The 20,939-nt window shown below is 34.6% G+C and overlaps 7 protein-coding genes and 3 long non-coding RNA genes across 20 annotated transcripts; 5 read left to right on the forward strand and 5 right to left on the reverse strand.

The window, feature by feature from the left end:
• Positions 1 to 136: 136 nt before the first annotated feature.
• Positions 137 to 3,509, reverse strand: MUG7 (MuDR family transposase). The gene is made up of 3 exons (NM_001337616.1): positions 3,399 to 3,509; positions 2,324 to 2,670; positions 137 to 2,250 (listed from the first exon to the last, which is right to left on the reverse strand). The coding sequence occupies exons 2-3, from the start codon at positions 2,665 to 2,667 to the stop codon at positions 261 to 263; spliced, it is 2,334 nt and encodes a 777-aa protein (NP_001327902.1). The 5' UTR covers positions 2,668 to 2,670; positions 3,399 to 3,509; the 3' UTR covers positions 137 to 260.
• Positions 3,510 to 6,065: 2,556 nt separating this feature from the next.
• AT3G05858 (uncharacterized protein) lies at positions 6,066 to 6,694 on the forward strand. The gene has a single exon (NM_001125112.2). It carries the CDS (start codon positions 6,188 to 6,190, stop codon positions 6,458 to 6,460), a length of 273 nt encoding a protein of 90 aa, NP_001118584.1. The 5' UTR covers positions 6,066 to 6,187; the 3' UTR covers positions 6,461 to 6,694.
• A 413-nt stretch (positions 6,695 to 7,107) lies between these two features.
• On the forward strand, positions 7,108 to 7,322 carry AT3G01785. The gene has a single exon (NR_140860.1). It is a non-coding gene; the product is annotated as an other RNA (long non-coding RNA).
• A 786-nt stretch (positions 7,323 to 8,108) lies between these two features.
• AT3G05860 (MADS-box transcription factor family protein) lies at positions 8,109 to 9,131 on the reverse strand (the record flags this gene model as incomplete). 3 transcript variants are annotated; one of them, NM_111460.3, is made up of 3 exons in its annotated part: positions 8,109 to 8,336; positions 8,427 to 8,459; positions 8,537 to 9,131. In NM_111460.3, the coding sequence occupies 3 exons, from the start codon at positions 9,077 to 9,079 to the stop codon at positions 8,130 to 8,132; spliced, it is 783 nt and encodes a 260-aa protein (NP_187237.2). The 3 variants fall into 3 exon arrangements, with proteins under 3 accessions (NP_187237.2, NP_974232.1, NP_001118585.1); NM_202503.2 differs by having other exon boundaries at positions 8,129 to 8,459; NM_001125113.1 differs by lacking the exon at positions 8,427 to 8,459 and having other exon boundaries at positions 8,130 to 8,336; positions 8,537 to 9,079.
• An 881-nt stretch (positions 9,132 to 10,012) lies between these two features.
• Positions 10,013 to 12,355, forward strand: APC11 (anaphase-promoting complex/cyclosome 11; the record flags this gene model as incomplete). Of its 7 annotated transcripts, none has more annotated exons than NM_001202890.2 (5): positions 10,064 to 10,219; positions 10,676 to 10,713; positions 11,126 to 11,244; positions 11,411 to 11,749; positions 12,316 to 12,355. In NM_001202890.2, 3 exons carry the CDS (start codon positions 10,685 to 10,687, stop codon positions 11,524 to 11,526), a joined length of 264 nt encoding a protein of 87 aa, NP_001189819.1. The 7 variants fall into 7 exon arrangements, with proteins under 7 accessions (NP_001325493.1, NP_001325494.1, NP_001189819.1 ...); NM_111461.3 differs by having other exon boundaries at positions 10,191 to 10,219; positions 11,411 to 11,776; NM_001337617.1 differs by lacking the exon at positions 12,316 to 12,355 and having other exon boundaries at positions 10,013 to 10,219; positions 10,676 to 11,036; positions 11,411 to 11,865.
• RCI2A (Low temperature and salt responsive protein family) lies at positions 12,221 to 13,648 on the reverse strand. Its single transcript, NM_111462.2, has 3 exons — positions 13,138 to 13,648; positions 12,895 to 13,002; positions 12,221 to 12,480 (listed from the first exon to the last, which is right to left on the reverse strand). The coding sequence occupies exons 1-2, from the start codon at positions 13,216 to 13,218 to the stop codon at positions 12,919 to 12,921; spliced, it is 165 nt and encodes a 54-aa protein (NP_187239.1). The 5' UTR covers positions 13,219 to 13,648; the 3' UTR covers positions 12,221 to 12,480; positions 12,895 to 12,918.
• AT3G01795 lies at positions 12,610 to 12,871 on the forward strand. Its single transcript, NR_140861.1, has one exon. It is a non-coding gene; the product is annotated as an other RNA (long non-coding RNA).
• A 515-nt stretch (positions 13,649 to 14,163) lies between the features above and the next one.
• Positions 14,164 to 15,531, reverse strand: RCI2B (Low temperature and salt responsive protein family). Its single transcript, NM_111463.2, has 3 exons — positions 15,096 to 15,531; positions 14,866 to 14,986; positions 14,164 to 14,478 (listed from the first exon to the last, which is right to left on the reverse strand). The coding sequence occupies exons 1-2, from the start codon at positions 15,174 to 15,176 to the stop codon at positions 14,903 to 14,905; spliced, it is 165 nt and encodes a 54-aa protein (NP_187240.1). The 5' UTR covers positions 15,177 to 15,531; the 3' UTR covers positions 14,164 to 14,478; positions 14,866 to 14,902.
• A 2,097-nt stretch (positions 15,532 to 17,628) lies between these two features.
• AT3G05905 lies at positions 17,629 to 20,936 on the forward strand. 2 transcript variants are annotated; one of them, NR_141208.1, is made up of 5 exons: positions 17,629 to 17,863; positions 18,272 to 18,331; positions 18,422 to 20,117; positions 20,324 to 20,450; positions 20,542 to 20,936. It is a non-coding gene; the product is annotated as an other RNA (long non-coding RNA). The 2 variants fall into 2 exon arrangements; NR_141209.1 differs by lacking the exon at positions 17,629 to 17,863 and having other exon boundaries at positions 18,011 to 19,544; positions 19,698 to 20,557.
• Positions 17,929 to 20,708, reverse strand: AT3G05900 (neurofilament protein-like protein; the record flags this gene model as incomplete). Of its 2 annotated transcripts, NM_111464.3 has the most annotated exons (2): positions 17,929 to 20,108; positions 20,534 to 20,708. In NM_111464.3, 2 exons carry the CDS (start codon positions 20,576 to 20,578, stop codon positions 18,132 to 18,134), a joined length of 2,022 nt encoding a protein of 673 aa, NP_187241.2. The 2 variants fall into 2 exon arrangements, with proteins under 2 accessions (NP_187241.2, NP_001327020.1); NM_001337622.1 differs by lacking the exon at positions 20,534 to 20,708 and having other exon boundaries at positions 18,132 to 20,072.
• Positions 20,937 to 20,939: the final 3 nt, after the last annotated feature.

Consider the following 20,939-nt stretch of genomic DNA (forward strand, 5'->3'; position numbering starts at 1 on the left):
AGAAAGACTTTTTGTTTTGTCTTTTCTGGCCATTGTGTTTCCCAACAGCTCAAGAATTATTACTATTATTTTTTTTCTTATGGTCAAAATCAAGAATTATTTTCTATGAACTAAAAATCCCATAAGGGAAATGTTTAACGTAAAAAAAAATCTTTCTTACAGATTGATCACTTTAAAAATGTTGACAGAAAGTTGAAAAGAAAAATAAGTTAATAAACAAAAAAAAAGAAAGTGGAGAGAATTCAAAAAAAAAAAAAAAACTAGCATTCAAGAAGATAGTCTTTACAAGTTGACTTGTTGTGACCAAGTCCCTTGCACCTACTACATTGCAGCTGCCGCTTCATCACTTCTTCCGCAGGCGTTTTCTTCTTCGGCGGCCTCCCTGGCGGTCTCCTTGTTGGTGGAGGCGTTACCGTCACTGCCGAACCCCCTGAACTCTCTCGACACATCTCTCCTTCTAATAGTGGAACCGGATTTATCGACTGCGCATACGTTGACCTGTAGTACGCAACAGTAAAATATTTCGAACAGTAATCATACGGATTACGTCCGTAATAGTTTATAACCGCTACTGCGTGGTGACACGGCAAACCTGTTAACTGCCACCCTTTGCAGCTACAGTCACACTCAGCCATGTTCACGAGCTCATACGTCTCTCCACGGACTTGGAACAAGTTGTTATCTGCTGATGGTGCTACGTGAACCGTTTGCGCTCTTAGACTCTCCTTCTCTAGCTTTACTTCCATGGAGGGAGTCAAATTTCCATTGGCTTCGTTGGCACTAATCCGTCTCACATGGATCAATCCCATTATTTTTCCACGGATCACATCAACCATTTGAGTTATTGGTAGATCGTTGGCGTCGGAAGCCCAGCTAAAGAACGGTTCGCCTGAGTGTGAAGTCATGTGGTTGTACCTAGCACCACGGAAGTAAGCGTTGGCCCAATGATCAGGCTGGCTTTTTTGCACAATCCAATCATAAGCTTCAGGTGAGAGGCCTTTGATGTTCTCAACATGCCTCTCGAATGAATCTGCTCTGGGAGCGTAAGCTGCAGAGTAAAAGTCGTCAACGATTAACCGCTTGATCTCATGAGAGAATGGTCCTTTCAAGTCTTTGATGAGCTCGTCAGTCAAATACCGCAAACAATACGCGTGAAACGACTTCTCAAACACTTTTGGGATCGATTCCTGCAGATTCTTCTGTCGATCAGCAACGAAAGTTATATAGCAAGGCGTGGACAGCAGAGATCTCAGCTGAAGCAAGAACCATTCCCAGTTATCATCCGTCTCCGCATCGACCACTGCAAAAGCCAGAGGAAACACTTCGTCGTCCCCATCCACAGAAGTCGCAGCTAATAAGGTCCCCTGATACTTTGATTTCAACTGCATACTGTCGAGAAACACAAGTGGTCGACAAGCCTCGAGAAAACCATGAACCGAGGCGTGAAACGAAACAAAAACACGGTGAAAACTTGAATCTTCCTTCGTTGTGAATGTAGCGAGACTGCCCGGATTAGTTTCCATTATCTTCTCGCAGAACAGCGGAAGCTGTTTGTAACCGTCCTTGTAAGATCCTTGAAGCTGCTCTCTTGCAATTTCTTTACCACGCCATGCCTGAAAGTAATTCAGCTGAATCCCATACTCTTCCTTGATGTCGCTGACAATGTCTTTCGGTTTATAGTTAGGAAAGACTTTCAGCTTCTCCTTAATAATGCTAGCAACCCAGCTTCTACTCGTCTGAAGCCCATTAATTCCACCCGCACCTTCACAAGTATGTGTCGGATTCATTTTCTTAATACAGATCAGCTGAGTTGTTGATAGCCTTGAAGCATGGATCCTCCAAGGGCAACCTTCGGCTTTACATTTAACTGTCACTCGGTGGCTATCGTTCTTTTTGTAGCGGAATCCAAACTGATTTGCTATGGCGTATTTCCGTAGCGCTTCACGAAACTCCCCAACATTTTTAAACCGTTGACCCACTCCTGTGATTGTGTTCTGCCACTGCTGTGTTCTTGCCTTTGTGAGAATATCTCCTTTCGGATTCGGGACTTCAACAATCGATGACATCAATTCGGATGGATTAATAATAATCTGTGCATCTTCAGCTCGGTTCATGACTTCCTCCATAGTCACAGCGGGAGGAGCTGAGACTGAGATTGAGATGGGAAGCTCTTCTGGTCCCATTGTGTCGTCAATCATGTCGTCCATAGGAACCGGGGGAATCGCTTCAGACAACGTTGTTCTGCTTGATCTGGACGAAAAAAACTCTTAGAAACTTAAAAAAGATAAGGTGATATAATGATTTATGTAAAGGCTTTGCTAACCTGCTAGCTGGCATGTTTGAAATGTCGGGAGTAGCTTCTTCGGGTAAGAGATAGACATCAGCAGTGTTGGAGTTCTCATGAAATTTGATCATCCGTTTCAAATCTTTATCGTTAGATATGGAGATGAGCGTTTTCTTGTTATCCGGGAGAAAGTATTTTAGAGAAACTGTCCTGACATCGCAATTAAACATCTCACCAATTTCTGAGATAAAGTCTATGAATTTCATCTGCTCGTCCACATCTATCGCGTGAGCATCGCCGCCTTTGTAAGACAGCGACCCGCCTTTCTCTGTCTGGAACTCCCCACCAGACATACATATTGCTATGACCCGTTTCCCTGACATGTCCTGAAACAAGCAGAACCATCAAATCTCTTGATTTTGGTTTCAAGCTCAATGCAGGCAAGTGGTTCCTAATGCTTTCTCACAAATCGTAATAAAACTAAATTTGTACGTAAGAGTACCTAAACACAACAAATCTAAGCTCTCAGTTCCAGTGAAAGCTACATAACAAGCATATGGATAGACATAGAAGATATCACAAATCACAATCACTAAGAAACTTTTGTTTCACCAATCGAATCGATGGTAAAACTATATCATCTCAATAATGAATGCACAGTCAGAGCTAAAAAGCTTGAAACTTTCAGATTCTAACTCAACCAACAAGCAATGAGTTCCTGAAACTTGAATCTACTACTCACGGAAACCACAATCATCATCAAATTGCAATACATAAAGGGTAAGATTGAATTCAAAAAGGGAGGTAATCTCTAGAAAAAAGGGGCAAAGCTTTCAAATTTTAATGATTCTATCCAAATTCCACAACACCTAACCTTCGTAAACCCTAAGATTGATAACCTCGAAATAGATAGAATCTGCCACCTAACACCGAGACATCAATACTAAGTAAAGATCAAAAGTAAAATTACATCCGAAATAGAAGATAACGACGTCGAATAGCTCCCACGGAAGAATCACAGGATTTGGGCAAAATTTACAAAATTGGGCAGCAAGAACCCTAGAACCAAAAGTTTTTTCTTTTTGCTGATTTTAAGAATGGGAGATCGAATTACCTCAAAATCACGGAGAACGATGGAACCCTAATCCTAAAATTTGAAGTTTTGTATGATCGAATTCTCTCGGAAGTAGCACGAGAAAGAAGAGGGAAGAGCCTGACGATGCTTGGCCTTTGGATTTTTTATTTTCTTCTTTCGCATTTATTTTTTTCTCTCATTATTAAATAAAATAAATAAAATAATAAGTGTAACTGAGTTCTATTGGTTATCCCCAAATTAGAAACGTAAGGCAAAATTTGTTTTTTTTTCTTCTTTTATAGAAGAAAAAATTGGGTGAAAAACACACAACACGAAGAACACGAAATTGGTTGAAGTCTAAACAAAATATACAAAAACAAAAACACGAAATTGGTTTTATAGTTATAGTCTTTCCGTTTCCGAAGATGAAACCGCGCGATTTCTAAGACTACGACACGATACCTTTTTTTTTTTGTTGGTAAACAAAAACAACATACAATGTGTAAATTTTAGCTTCGGTTCTTTTGATAAAAGAAGACTTCGGTTCATAGATGCAACATTGATATTAGACATGACATCACGAGCTTATAGGTCAGCAGCAATCACCTACACGTCGTCTTGAAGTGCCCGACTCTCATGGACAAAGCTTGCCGAATCTCCAAATTCATTCGAAACATCGTGCCATCTAAAAGCCAAATAACGTATCTCCCATTCTACGCAAAACGAATGGTTTACGATTTCATCAAAAAGAAAAAACGCCAGAATCAGACCAGAAAGCGATATATGTTTATGGAATATGGAATATGGACTACGGATTCGTTTTATTTTTAGGGGTATAGTTATGCTATGGATTCGTTTCGTTTAAGACAAAAAATAAAAACTAATAATCATTGTAATTGATTACAGCTAATATAACTATATAATCTTAAAGCATTGCGACGAACCAATACAAAACAATAATTATGAGAATATATATATATAAAAAGAAGGAAATGATTCTACAACATGTTGAAGCTTTAACAATCTGTTGGCTATCGTTCACGTACGTTGGTTCACGTGATGAAAAAGAACAGTTGAGTGGAGAATTTTTTACCCTTCCAACATAACACAGTTAACTTTTATATTTAAATCGAATCTACAAATTACTATCTCATACGTTTAATAGTGAACTTATATAAATTTTCATCGCGTCTAAAAATTATAAGAACCTTTTTGGATTGGTAGATGCATGAGACTTTATTTTTTTCTGCTAACAAATATAATAATCCCAATTCATGTTAAAAATTACGTTTTTGCTGGTCAAACTAGGCATTGAGCTCTGGTGGAGGTGGATTACTTAGCTGTGGGATTGCAGTTTATAGGTGAAAGATTACCAAAGAAGATTAGGATAATTTTTATGAAAAGATGGCATATTAGATATTAATTACTAGTTATATATAGGGATAGCTTGTAGTTGTTGGATATATTCCACAAAGAAGCAAGAAGAACTCTTGTTGTCATGTTAAAATATTGAGTCTTTTTATTCTCCAACAGATTCTTTTTGACTGTTTGCTCTCCTCTATCACTTTTTCATGGTTTGGTTTTATATAATATCATTTATCCCCACCATATTAGAGAATTTCTTATACTTACTCTATATAATATATGATTTTAGCGTAATCAATTGCAATTTACTGTAGCCATCATCTCTATTCTAGTGTGTAAGGGATTATTAGTTCCCTAGCTAGCTCGCTTACGTTCAATATATTATTGTTACAAACTACAACGCCTAACTTTTATATTCCGCAAGGCTATAAAATATCATGCGTATATTTCAAGTATTATATACTACTATTGTAGTTTCGAAAGATTAAAAAAAAAAATCTTCAAATCCTCGTGCATAAATTGAAAACTCAAGAATGACACGGATCTTTGTGAATTTAGCTGATCTACGTAATAAATTTAAATTTTGATCGCACGTTAATGATTTGAGAGAGCTTTTAGATAATTCACATTCGTAAAAAATAAATAAAAAATCAGCTACTCATTAATCTTGGGTGGAAAAAATACATAGAGTATAATTGTTTTGTTTTTTTTTGGGGCAAAGAGTATAATTGTTTCATTGAATATTTTAGTGCTTAAAATGAGAAGTGTTTTGGAAAATAACTAAAAAGTGGCCTTAGTTAGGCAAGAGTTGCTAAGATTGGTGGGGAACGGAAAGAAATGAGAAGAAAGTAAGAGTATGTTTGAAATTGATGTAAAAGAAAAAATTCCATTTTAGCTAAAACAAATAATAAAACAACGTTTTTAGAAAAAGATTTGGTTCCAAAAGAATTATATAAAAAAAGAAGGTTGAGGAAAGTGTGTGAAAAAAGATCAAACAAAACAGAGAACTTGGCTGCCTAACCAATGCTTTTGTTTTGGAGTCAATAGAAACCAACACATTACATGAGCTCTTATGCAAAACCTCCACCACCATCTGATTGTGTTACCATGGTCCACGTGTCTCCATCCATCCCTTAATATTCCCCAATGATAATCTCTTTGTTCAAAGTCTTAAGAAATCAACAGTTTAACTTTTTGTGTGTATAATACGTATACACAGCTACGTATCAATGACACTAACTCAAGATGGTAAAAATATTATATTACTGGTTCACTTGTTAATATTTTGGTGGGTCAGATTCCTTATAAATACATAACTAACGCAAACCCACCTCTCAACTTAGACACCACCAACACATCAACACAACTTCTATATATTTGGAAGAAAAAACTCTCTTCTCTTTTTAGTGTCTCTCCTTGTTCTTGTTTCTGTAACAAAATCAAGAACAACGACTAATTAACTAATGGGTGGTAAAAATAGATCTCACAGTAGCAAGAGGTTCTCTCTCTTCAGCTTCTTCAAAACACGAAGATCTCACAGAGTGGAAGCAGACGGCTCATGGGACGACTTCGGTTACACTCGCAAGGCAATGGCTAGTGATGAAGACAAACGTTATTGGGTCGCTGAACCAGGCATCGACCGTAAAGCGTCTGCCTTCATCGCCAAGTTTCATGCAACTCGTGTCTCTGAGTCTGAGCGCCAGACTCTCTCTCCTTACCGATCCGAAAAGGCATGATGAATATGATGATCAAGAGCTACCTGATCTGATTCTATGTAAATTGTCTTCTCTTTTTCTATGTCCTTGTGATAATTCATTGATTGTGTCTTAAATGTAGTTAATAATCAATCTTTCTCCACAATTATCATTCTTATTGCCCTCTCTTCATCTTCTAGCTAATTTAATCATATGGGGTGTTTTTTTGTTGTTGTGATGACTGTGTCAGTTAATAAATTCCAAATACAAAATAACCAGATTCGACTTTGTATCATGTTCTTCGTAAAATCGTCATAAGAAATTATGAAAGAATGGAAAAAGGAATACTAAATCCTCTCCAGAAAAAATGACTATCTTTTAAGAGCTTTTTGGATTAATCCAAATTAATCACTAGACATTCGTAAATGTCACATTTTTGCCACCATAATGACAGAAAAAATTTGGAGTGAATAATACTCAAGGCTTAAGAGTTAAGACGAAAAATTGAAACAAATATAATATATAGATCATTTAACTTTACGTTTAAATTTTGAGCAAAAAAGTTCGATCATTTAACGAGATCCATTCAAAGTAAAACAACTAAAAAAAACAAAGATTTGAAGCCAGCTATAGAATAAAAAAAACTTTATATGATTGATATTATTTGCATGGAGGGGAGGTCCTTGTTTAGTTCGTCCTCTCACATAATGCTGCAGTTGTTGTACAAAAGGTACATTTACGAGTACTTTTATTCTTCTCTTTCTATCTTCCTTTGCCTTTGAGGCTTTTCTTGGTTCATATACTCTTACTTTTACTGCCAATTATTACCCAAAATATTCCCTTTAATTTAATTAAATGGTTGTATGTCTAGTGATCTCTTAGTGGTGCCCTGCATAACTCATGATTTGTGAATGTGTCGGTCTACAAGATTCGATCACCACAAATAAAATAACAATCACTCACAATACATAGAAAAAAGAACTAACAACTTGGCTTTAATTACACTTTCTTGACGCAGCTAGTTTTGATGATTAATGCATATACATAGTGCTTCGTACTTTTCGAAGAGTGCTTAACGATGACAAATAAATACTTGTGGACAGTAGTAACCTCATATTCTGTATACAAAAGAGAAATTCTTAGTTTGATTTGCCAAAAAAAAAAAAAAAAAAAAAAAACTAAGAATCGTGAAAAGGTGATTGGAGTACTATGTTGGAAGACTCCTTAATGGTCATCAGTACTCATCGGTCTATATTAATTGACTAAATTAGAGTAATGAGTACCATCTATTTGCACCCCCACATGGATCTCCACCCCCATATTGTTTAACAAGGATCAATGTTGCAACCCAAAATAATACAAGGAACAAAACCAAAACTAGAAACTATTATCGATAATGTAAAGATGGAGAAAATATTATTTCTAGTTCATTTTCACATATATGCTAAGGATTACATTATGTTTTTAACCGTTGTTTTATATATATAATTAATAGATTATAAACTAAGTAGTAAAGTTATTTTAGATATTTGTTTAAAAACCAACATTGAAAATATAAAATGATAGTTTTGTGAAAATAAATAAAATTTTAAAACGACATTGAATATATAAAAAAGAGAGAAATAAATTATTCGGCATTAGAACAACATAAAAAACGAATATTGATTAAATAGTTAACTTTAAATCCATGAAATACATAGAGAATACATATCTAGGGTTGTTGGTAGTAAAAGTTGTTATCATCCATCAAAGGATGACTTATTTCCTTAGAATGATTCATCATATGATCATCCAGCCATTCCTCATGTTGATTCTGAATTTGACTCGGATTGTAAATTCCATCTTGAACCAAAATCGGATATCCAAACTGTTGTTGATATTGATATTGATTATGACTAAGATGATTAAAATTTGGATTCTGATCATAAACACCAAATGGATTTATCACTAGAGAATAACTTTACTGGTCAGCATCACTAGATAGAAAATTACTGGAGAAGATATTAACCTGATTTGGTCGCTGGATTGAAGAGATAATAGGCTTCAAAGACGAGAAATCATTGATTAGTCAAGGAGAGTTGAAAACATCGAGATAATTGGAAAGGAATAAGAACTCACTTCAACAACAGATGTTGGTGTCATGGCATTTGTAGCTCCCGAAGATTCTCCAGGTTCAATATGTGATTGATTTATGGTTTTGTTTTTGTGGTGATAAAGTTCTTTAAGATATTGATCAATGTACTTACACAAATCTTCACGGTTTCTATCAGTCAAATTAAGCTTCTCCCCTTTTCCACTAAGAAGTTGGAACATGGCTTCTTTCATCGTCCTCTCCGCATTATCGATCATCTTTTTGTTGTTACTCTCCATAGTTTTTGAGATGTTTTGTCTGATAAAACCTTCGTGGCTCACCATTTTCTTCTCTTGCTCCAACTTTGTCAACATCTCAAAATTTTCCATTACATTTTTAACTTCTGAATTCGATGGCCAGACTTCAGGGTTTGAGTTGAACGGACTATAAATCACTGCACATGCTTCGATTCCGCAGAGAACGGAAAGCTCGTGGATTTTTTTCACAAGCCCTTTCTTTCTCTTATTGAATGTTGCTTTTCTCATTGACTCATTGGTGATGTAAGATAGGTTTAGCTTCTTCCTCGTCATGGTAATGACAACAATAAAAAGGAATTTGTATGTCTAGTATCAAATATGTTTTGTATTGTTGTATGTTGTGTATTGTTTTTATCATGAGTTTGTTTATATGGAACAATCAACTGTTCAAGTGATGATCTCACAAATAGCTGGCAATTAAAAATATTGTAATTAAATGCACCAAAGTTCTTAATTAATATGAAATAATGCATAGTTATGCCACTTGGTACAAATAACAAAAATTATTGGCCAAAGTTTTTGAGTTGGCTACATCAAGATTACATCATAAATTCTGGTTATGAATGAATAATATGAGAACAATAAAAGAACTTTCCATTTAGATGATGAAGATATATATATTGTAATTAAATTTAGAGATTGTTTTCTATGTAAGTATGTACATCAAAATACAAATTATAAATATTTATTATTTTAGTTTGAATAACAGCTAATATGTACATTCAATAAAATTATTTACCTTTCGTGGACAATAGGACTAATAACTAGATTTAGAAAATGTATTCAATACATTGCATCTTCTCTAATGATTTATATTTGGATATGATAAAATACTTTTTGGTATTCAACTAATTTTACAGGTTGTCAAGTATATTACGTAAGATTTTGTAAAAAAAAAATTATTCTTTTAAATAAGATTTACTAGTACTAAAGGTATTTAACTGGTTGTAAACTTGTAGTGTTCTAGTAATATTGAAAATAAACATATTCTTCGTAAAAAATGATCAAACATTCTCAGATATATGAATGATCAAATCCAAAAAGAGATATGTTTATATCCAACATGTATATATCATAATTAAAAAAGTTTTAATATAATCCATCGTTTCAATACTTTTAAGAATTAAGATATCGAGATTAGTGACATCATATGATCTCTTCATAACTTTCGTAGATTGGATAAGTAAAAACAAACCCGTTATTTGGGCTTTTAATCTTAAAGCCCAATTTATTTCTCGGGCCAAAATCAATGAAACACGTCCGTCTCTTTTTCTCCTTCGTTTCGTTTCGTCACGCTCTTTCCCAAGTCCGATCCTCTCGCCATTGCCAGCAAAATTTCTTTCCCGGTTAAGAATTTTTCTATTTCGATTTCATCGTTCGGCTACACCATCGATCTTCACACTTATTTTTTAGGTATGTTCTTGTTGATCTTGTTTTTCGGACTTTGTAATGTGGTACCAGTTTTAGATAATTAGTTCTTGATAATTACGCTCAAATTCCGTTGCTTGGCACTGATTTATTCTGCGTTCGGTACTGATGATCGTTCTTCATTCTCATTCCGATGATTCTGTGGAGTTCACTGATCTAAGTTTGATTTTGGCATACCAGTTGTTCGATTAAATGCCTGAAAGAGAAAACATTCAATTCGTAAATTTCATATTTTGTCTTTGTTTTGGTTTATGATATTTTTATCTAATCTTAAGGCTTAACTTTCAAATACGTCTTGTATACGTGTTGCACAGAAGAGTTATACCTTGAGTTTTTGTTTGTGTAGTCTTTTGTTAGTAGTCTCTAATTTTACGAGTCTGTAACCATCTTTAGGCTTATAACAGGGTTTTTGAAACTGATTGAAGGTTTTTATTTATCCAGGAGGAAGCTATGAAAGTCAAGATCTTGCGTATCCTTTTGTTGCTTCATCTCTTCTTAGCTTTTTTGGGGGAAAGTTTATATTAGGTTAAGTGATAAATCATCCCAGGACTTTTGATGGTGATCATCTGATATGATAATAAACATCTTAAGTCTGTTTATCGTGTATTAGCTTTACCGAGTTAGATTCCCAGCTTGATGATTCATAATAACTTTTTGCATCTTCCATTGGTTTATTTAATAGACTAGGTTTGTTCAAAATGCCTGCATTTCGCTTTGTTGCACAAGTAAAAGAAGAAAAACGAAATTGTTGCTCTTGACTTTCTATGCTACTTCTGTCCTGCATACCCAAAAAAAAAACAGAGTAGGTTCCTCGTCCCTTTAGCTTTAACACATGAGCTCTTACAATGCGGAGTTTCTATTGTTGTAACTGATTGTTTCTCCCTGGAATAGATGGCATGCAGTTGCTTCATGGACATGGGATGCTCAAGACGAAACATGTGGGATATGTCGGATGGCTTTTGATGGTTGTTGTCCTGATTGCAAACTTCCTGGAGATGATTGCCCTCTAAGTAAAGTTCTCTTCTTTCATGTCTTCGCTTTTATATATGTTGCTTAGAACACCCACTATTTCTCTTGCTTACGGAAACATTGCTAAACATTTACTTATGGTAATAACTCAAAACAAAACTGCATGCCTTAGACCTTATCTGTTTTGGTGTTTTGGTGTTTGGGCAGTTTGGGGAGCCTGCAACCACGCGTTTCATCTTCACTGTATATTGAAATGGGTGAATTCGCAGACGAGCCAAGCTCATTGCCCAATGTGCAGAAGAGAATGGCAGTTCAAAGAGTAAGCAAGTTATGAGGAGGATTAGTCTGCAGCTCTCGTCATAGGGGATGTTTTGGAATGATCTCGTGTAGTTGTATTTGGACCGTTAGTGTTGAGTATGATCATCTGCTGAAACGCAAGATAGAGCTTTAGTAATGTTTTTGAAGCTTGTCCTTGGTTTGATTGCTTGGACAAAGTAGAGATCAAGCAACTTTTTGTGAGCTTCATCATCTATATGGTCTTTGTTTGTAGTTAATACTTTTTTTTTTTTTTTTGTATCACGTCGCCTTTGAATTGGTTAATATATGATTGGTTCTTAGTTAATTTTTCATTACTATATTAAAACGAAAAACAATATACATTTTGAATTTACGTTGATGAATCGACCGTTTGGTTAGTGACTCATAATTTTCAGTTCAAAATAAATTCTATAGTCAAATTCAGTTGAATTTTTTCTTTTTTTAATCACAAGAGATACATTCATTAGTATGAGTCTATACTAATCTGCAGAAGGAAAGTCCCTAAAGTCTAAACATTCAATTGATTTAATTCGATGATTGAAATAAGATATAGTATTAAGTAGTCATATCAAAATTGAGTTATAAGTTATAACAACCGGTGGGTGTGAGTACGCAGTGATCCTCGTGGGTATCGCTAATGGTGCCAAGTAATGGGGCCAATTTATTGGTGATGAAATGATAGCGTAAGGTATAAGGTATAATGGTTAATGGTGGTCCTGTGATCCACCAAGGCAACACAATTTCCAATTTATTGTAATAAACCAACTATATTTTTAAAAAATCTTCACACAAAGTACAAACCAACGCTCTCTTCTTTTATATCAACACAACATTTATATAACAATGCAAACACAACAGTGATGATTAATTAAATTACTTGAAACATAAAAACTCTGATGAAAGAAAAAGAAACGCTGAATCAGTCACAAAGATAGGAGAACACGACGGAACAGCTGTTCCTGCACAATAAACAACAAATGTAAGTAAAGTTAAAAAGTTTGGTCATTAACTAGATATTTATCTCTATCCACATTAGAGTCTTATTACTCTCTTTTGTGTCAGAAATTTCTCATAATCTTATCTTATTAATAAGTAGATATTTATCTCTATCTGTACACATTAATTATGTGGTTTGAACAATATCTTAATTTATTATCATAATAATATTTATAACTTGAAACCATGTTTTCATAGCATAATTTTCGTTTGCTTTAAACCAAATTATCCGAATTAACATGATCTGAAATGTGTAGGTTTACCAAACATTTACTTAAACTTTCCCAATGAAAAAGCTTCATACAAGAAAACTATATCAAAAATGACTCTGAGAGTGAGCCAAAGGGTAAAGAGAGAGAGAGAGAGAGAGAGCTTACAAGGAGATGATGATAGATGGTAAATCATTTGGTGAGGACATAAATGGCGTATATGATCCCAGGAATATACCCAAGTAGCGTCAAAACCAAACATATCCAAAACTCAACCTGCAACAAAATTCATAATTTCAACTTTTAATTTCTAGTGTGGATAAATGTAAAAAAAGAACCATATTTGACTAAAGTATAAGATTAATTAACCAAAATAAAACTCAGTCTAAATATGAGAGGAAAGATAAATACCCCGCAACCAAATCTGAGAAAGACACCGAGTGGAGGCAAGAGGATGGCGATAATAATATCAACGAAAGTAGCTGTACTCATTTTTCTAAGCTCTTTGAAAGTTTCTGAGAAAATATTATAAAAGCTTCAAATTGTGTTTTTTATCTTCTTTACTCTATCTTCTTCTTGTGATATATCTCTCACATTATATAGAGACCAACTTTTTAGATATTTTTGAGCCACGTATTGCCTTACCCTTTTTATTTTATTTGTTTCCTTTACCTTTAAGCTAAATGAGGACTTTGTTTTTCTTTTCTTTTTTCTACATACAAGGCGAAAGGGATATTTTTTTGGCAAGATAGGTACTTAATCTTTCGTAACCACTACTAATTAGCATTAGGAGCATCCGTTACGTGTTGAAAAAATGTAAGGAAATAAATAGCATTTTTAGTAATTATTATTATGCTATGTTGCCTTCCCCATATATCATCATCTTTCTTTGTGCGTCACAGGTCCGTACCCGTGTGATATCGACGATAATACATGTATTTATCAATTTCAAATTTTATACGTCAAAAGTTTATCGTAAGTGGTTACGTAACTTAACCGACTACAACATATTAGATAGATAGTTTTTTTTGGGTCAAAACATATATTAGATAGATAAAACTTTGATGTATATATCTTTTCATGCGTAAATATGATAATTATTCACATTCCACATAGTATGTTTTGTTTTGATATCAACAGTAATCTAGATCAAAATCCGATCCCACTGATCTCCGGATATATACGTGTTGTTTGCCTCCTGACAATTTCTTTCCTTTGTATCCGTCTCCGATAATTAAGTATTCATCAAATTTAGGTAATCTTTTAAGTTTGAAAAACTCTATTTCTTCACTAGTGTTTTTCCAAAAATAAAGATATGACCTTAATTAATTGTATAGTCGATTCAACTGATTCATGTCAACTATTAGATGACAAAAACGTATATTATCAACATTGGGTTATTAACAACCGGTGGGGATGATTCTCTTGTATTTCTCATGGACCACGTGAGTACTTATGGTGCAAATTTGTTGGTGATGAGACGAGACATGTGACCATGGATTTATATAACGTTGGTTTTAAATTTTTTTAATGGTGGTCCGGAATCCAAACCTGCTCATTGCAACATTTTACCAATTGTACAAATTAAACGAAATAAATAAATTCCTCACATAAACCAACGATTTTTTCTTGATATCAGCAGAAAGTATACAATAATGCAAATACAACAATGAGAATACAATTGCTCATAACATAAAATAAATGATGAATCAGTCCCAAAGGGAGAAGAGCACGACGAAACAGCTGTTCTTCCTACACAAATAACAAATGTAAAGTTAAAACTTTGGTCAATTCCTTTTACTAATAAAAATGTAAATCAAAATGATAAAATCTTATAGTGTTATTTTAACCTTTTTTTTTTAATTGATAATTATTCGATAATTTTCTGAAAATGTTACAAAGTGAATCGTTATAACAATATCTCACTAAAAATGTGGTTCACCTAACATTAATTTATTTTTCTTTTTATTTAATTTTATTAAGAAGATATTCGTAATTTCTTTGTGGAAAACATATATAGTTAATCAAAGATATTTCATCTTAAATCTCGTTCTATATTCATCACAGCTACGCATGTATGTTTGTATGATTAGATTAATATACATTGAGGGGGAGAGATCGTGGAGAAAGAGAGCTTACGAGGAGCAAGAGGAAAGAACAGAGGAGATAGGAAAAATCACTTGGTGATGATATAAAGAGCGTAAAGGATTCCGGGAAGATAACCAAACAGCGTCAAAATCAAACATATCCAAAACTCAACCTGCAAAAAAAGAAAAGTCAAAAATCTGAAAATTCGAGTAATTATGAGATTTTTTTAAAAAAGAAACTCTTTCTAATGAAAAGAAGCAGTAAAAATGCAAATAGTGTACCTTGCAACCAAATTTGAGAAAGACGCCGAGAGGAGGCAAGATGATAGCAAGAATAATCTCTACGAAAGTGGCTGTACTCATTTTCAAGCTCTTCAAATTTCAAAGAAAATATTTATTATGCTTTAACACTAAATCTTGATGATTATGGACTTTCTCTACTCTCCTATATATATATAGACCCGAGATCTCTATATTTTATGAGCCTATCCACGTGGTGGTTACTCTGTAACTTCTCCCTTTCTTGTAGGAGTAATAGGTTTTATTTTTTTTTCCTTTTAAAAATTGCTTTTGGGGAAATCTAAATGATTTTAATTATATTTTCCTTTATCTTTGGGCATTATGCGGTATGTAGAACTTAATCAAACAAGTTAATCAAAGATTAAATTTAATATTCTCTATTACTAATCTAGTTTTTTCTTATGTTTTTAGTTACTCTTATCTTGAATCAAACTAAATGATTATAAATAAATAAACACTATATATCATATTCATTAATATTTAAACTAGATTTCTTTAAAATATCAGGACTGAGTCACATTATATATTTCATAAACAGTGGCATGAAATAATATAAATTCAAGGTAATTTGGAACTAAAGAAATGACCAACTATATATAGATGGCGCGCACGATAAATAAAAATATTTAATAAGCGTCTTCGATTATGGTTAATTGGTACATAATAATTAATTTGTTAGACCAAAAACGTTAGTTGAAAGTTGTTGAAATTTGGTATTTGGTTTAGGTTTCCAGTTTGGTGATGGTATCCGATCACTTAAGCGTTAATGTGCTTTATATTTTGTCAATCAAACACTAGTGCTGTTTCTAATGTCAAATCCCATATTTACATTTTCGTAATTGGGTAATATGCAGCTAGCAAGTTCCAAGTACTAAAGATCGATTTTTTACTTTCAAAGTTCCATTTAAGAAAATATACGTTTCTTCGGAATCTTCTATTTGTTGATGTATAGCAAACAAATGCTTTCGCTTTTCGAGAAACAAAAATAATAAAAATAATGCTTTCAAGATTAAGACCAGAATGAAAGCTTAGGTTTGACTTAAAATTCATTGTACCTGTAGGACTTGTCAGAAAGTTAAGTGGCTTAACACAGAAGCTACACGTCCCAGAATTCATTCTCTTTTACGAATTCATCAAACCCTAAATATTTCATCAAACACCATATCGTTGTCGGTTACACGAATGTGGGCCGGGACAATCTCCGGCGTGGAGGTCGGCGAGAGGTACAAGTCTCACACCTTCCACCAACAGGCTTATGACACGTTGTCCACTCACATGCTTTCATGTCTGTCAACGCATTACCCGGCCGTCCTCTCACGTGACAAAACCCATGCTCCATAACTCCATAGAACATGGGTGCTTAATCACTTTACACTCCTTGGTTTAAATTAATTTATTGGTCGGTTTGCGTTTCAGTAACCGGTTATTAAATATTCTCAACCAAACCTAAAAGTCTGAATGGGGCATTTCCATCATTTTAAATATTTTTCAAAATTGTATATCACTTTATATTATTTATGCTATTGATCTCAGTATGGTTAATGATTTTACAAAACTATTTTACTCGTAACTATAAATTATACAACTAATTTAATCCAGAAAATAATATTTTAATTGTTGACATTTTGATCAGACTCTTTTTCTATAATTACAAACAATACAGTTACACTTTGTACTACATTAGTGCTATATTCTGTCAAAATTTGAATTTGTTTAGTTTTCATATAGACTTTCGTTTTTTCTCGAGAAAACTAGTGTAAAGTATAATAAGCACCCAATCAATATTTTAATTTTATCGATGACAACAAAGCTTAGCTGTCTAGAAGAATAAATCTTTGGAGCAAAGCAAGAAAGTTGTAAAATAAGTGATATTTAGAAGATCGTTAGTGACTTAGTGTGAATCATGCTACTCTGGCTTCATCTGTCAGCATAATAATAGCATATGTTCTTTCTTCCTAAAGTTGCTTTCATGACACTCAACACTCCTTCATAAAAATGACCATTATTGAGTTAATTACTCTCTTTTTTCAAAACATTATTTAGTGATAAAATATTCCGGCCGACACCAACGCATAAACCGTGGCATTGAATTGACACCACAAAACTATTAATAGATTTACTTTATATATGAAGTCCTAATCAAAGTTGTAATGTCCTTTTTATTTTGTTATAAAATAAGTGGTAATGTCGCTTGCTTTAATCTATTAGTTCTTATCCTTTCGAATTGGTCACTTCTATTCAAACTTGACTTTAATATCTTAAATTTTCAAGAATTTGTTTCCTTTATTTTGGTGTGCAAATTCGCTGGTATTGAAATATTGTTGACAAGAAAAACTTTGCAAAAAAAAAAAAAAAAAAAAACCTGCCGACATTGGTCTTAGCATTTATCCATTCTTTAAAGTTTTTGATTGGAATTACATCTGAGCCCATTACAGGCCCATTTTCAAAAGGATCACTTCAAAGCGGGTTTATTAGATCATCTACGATATAACGGAACGTGAAACTGACATAAACTAGGTTTTGATTTTCCCTCCAAAACATCCTCATGGAAAGTTGGAATCATCTTACTCACGCAAATTCGACCGCCATAGACGTCAATTCCTGTATCTGCGAAGCTTCTCAGAACTTTCCTGTTGACCCGAAACCTTCTTTATGTACTTTAACGATTTGATTGGTGAAATTGTGGGAAGATGCATTGTGCGGAGAAGGTGTTTGATGAAATTCCAAAGAGAAAACTCCTAAAGGAAAAGGTTCTGATTCTGAGATTTCAAATGATATGGTTGCTTATTCATGAAATGTAATGCTGATGAATGATAACCGTAAAGAAAATTTTCAACACACATCCATAACACAAAGGCAAATCTTTGTATGTTTACAGATATAAGTTATAAACCACACAAAGCCATAAAAACAAAGAAAAAGAATGTTCTTGTTTTTTTTTTGTTTTCTCCCACACGAAGCAAAACCAACAAATTGAATAAAAATACCTGAAAACTTTAAACTTGAACACTTTATCACTTAGACTTTGATTTCTTCTTTGGGTTCTTCAGTTGTGATAGTCTTAGAGCTTGGAGATCTTCCAATGATTGCTTTCTTTGCCTTAACAAGAGATTGTTTCACCTTTGATATAATGCTGTTTGAATGTTTTTGCTTAGCAGGAGCTTCTTTGGTTGTGACTTCTGGTTGTTGTTTCGCCTCATCGATCTCTTTAGCAACAGGTGCTGTTTCTACAACTTCTGCTACTTTTTCTGTAATTGGTTCCTCTTGTTTGTTTGCTGCAGCTTCTTTCTCTACTGATTCTGTATCAGTTTCTTTCAAAGTCTCTTCGCTCTTTCCTTCCGCAACAGGTGTGTCAGTATCTTTCTTGATGTTCTCATCTTCTGCTGCTAGTTTAGTAACGACATCTTTGGCTTCACTTACGTTCTCTTGTTCATCCTTTAATGGTTCTTCGACTACATGCTTCTCGTCAGTAATGGCCTTCTCAATGACATCAGCTGGAGAAGGAACGTCTCCTTCAGTCTCCTTTTTGGGTTCTGTGTCTGAGTCTTGGTTTGTGGGTACGACTTTCTCAGGGGACAATGCAGAACCAGATTCAGAAGTTTTCTCATCCTTTGATGGTTCTTCGACTACATGCTTCTCTTCAGTAATGGCCTTCTCAATGATATCAGCAGGAGAAGAAACGTCTTCCTCAGTTTCCTTTTTGGGTTCTGTGTCTAAATCTTGGTTTGTGGGTACGGCTTTCTCAGGGCACAGAGCAGAACCAGATTCAGAAGTTGTTTCATCCTTTGATGGTTCATCCACTACATACTTCTCTTCAGTAATAGCCTTCTCAATGACATCAGCAGGAGCAGCAGCGTCTCCTTCAGTTTCCTCTTTGGGTTTTGTGTCTGAATCTTGGTTTATTGGTACAACTTTCTCAGGGGACAAAGCAGCACTTGATTCAGAAGGTTTTTCCTCATTTGCTGGTTCATCCACTACATGCTTCTCTTCTGTAATGGCCTTCTCAATGACGTCAATAGGATAAGAAGCGTCTCCTTCAGTCTCCTTTATGGGGTCAGTGTTTGATTCTTGGATTGTCGATAAAATTTCCTCAGAGCACAAAGCAGAACCAGATTCAGAAGTCTTTTCATCTTTGGAGTTGATTTCAGAGTCTTTTTCCTCAACAATTACATCCTCCAGCTTTCCCTCAAGCTCAACTTTAGCTTGTTCTGTTGCTTCAGCTGTTTCCTCTGCCTTTACTACCTCAACTTCTGTTTCCAATTCCCTTGCTTTCTCAAGCTGAGTCTCAACCTTTTCAGACGTCTCTGGCTTTGGCTCGACTTCAAGAGCCTCCACATCTTTGACTTTCTCCTCTGCAATCTCTGCAGATACATCTCTAACGGATTGAACATCAACTGATTCCACCTGTTTGTCTCCAGCTGATTCAGAGACATCAACAATCTTCGTCTCTTCCCTATCCTTAGTTTCTTCTTCAACAACACTCTCAACGGTTGGCTTCTCTTCTGCTTTCTCCGCATCTTTAACAGGTTGAACATCAACTGGTTCCACCTGTTGGACTTCAGCTTCATCTGTTGATTCAGAGACATCAACAATCTTCGTCTCCTCCTGATCCTTATGGTCTTCTATTAGAACGTTCTCCACGGTTTGCTTCTCTTCTGCTTTTTCGGTATCAACAGTTTCAACATTAACTTCTGCAACAGTCTCTTTAACAAGGATTGGCTCTTTAAGTTCCACTTGTTCAGCTCCCTTCTCACCGTTCTCATGCTTCACTGTCTCTGTAGATTCCTCTGCTTTCACAACAGCTCCAACCTCTTCCACCACTGCTGGTGATTCTTTCTCTGGTTCACCAGCAGGAGTTTGATCAATCTCCTCTTCTTTGGTGACCACCGGGTTTGAATCTGATGCCGGTTTATCATTCACCACATCTGCAGAATCCGACGAAATAATCTCTTTCTCCATCAACTTAGCTTCCTCGCTCACCTTATTCTCCAATGGCTGCATCAGGTAAAAGTAAACCTCTCTTATAATTCACAACAAGAAACCTTAGAAAGGTATTGCTTCGTTTATTTCTCTAACTAGAATCATACTTTGGAACGTAAGAAGAGTTTTCTAGAAAAAGATGGACAAAGTTGGTTCTTTAACATCCATGTGCATAATCTACAACTTTCTGAAAAGTTCCAACTTTTTTTTCCTTCTAATAATTGCTGCAGTAAAACAATGGAAGAATACACATACAAGTATATTGGACTCTGTCTCAGTGAAAGCATATGGATCTTACAAGTATCAAAACGTGATGAAGAAACCTATCTATCAACCTCAAAAGCATCACGCATAGAGGTACATATACATAAATACATACATGAGCACGAGCTTAGAAAATAAGAGTCAAGAACAGAGGGATAGTTTTCAAAATAGCTTACCTTTTCAGGTGTAGTAACAGTTGGAGTGTGAGAATCAGAAGCCATGGAAGAAGATTCAGAAGGCAGGAGAAGAAGGAGAAAAGTAATGGACAGGGTTCAACTTCAAGAATTCAGATTATTATTCCAGAAGTTGTTGAAGAAGTTAGTATTTTGACTGGGAGAAATTGAAAGCAAATGATAGGTGTAAAAAAAACACTCACACATATACACACACAAAGTGGGGAACACTAGATAGCTGTCACTCACACCCCCCACAAAAACAGGGTGTCAAGTTGTCAACACACTCTGTATATTCTTACTCTTTTCACTTTCTCTCTATCTTTTACTATTTTATTATTATTCTTATCCATTATCTGCTTTTGTTGGACACTTATAATACATAAAAGAATTAGTTAGGCTTGAATTC

Source organism: Arabidopsis thaliana, chromosome 3 (assembly GCF_000001735.4).
Source record: "Arabidopsis thaliana chromosome 3, partial sequence".
NCBI lineage: Eukaryota > Viridiplantae > Streptophyta > Magnoliopsida > Brassicales > Brassicaceae > Arabidopsis > Arabidopsis thaliana.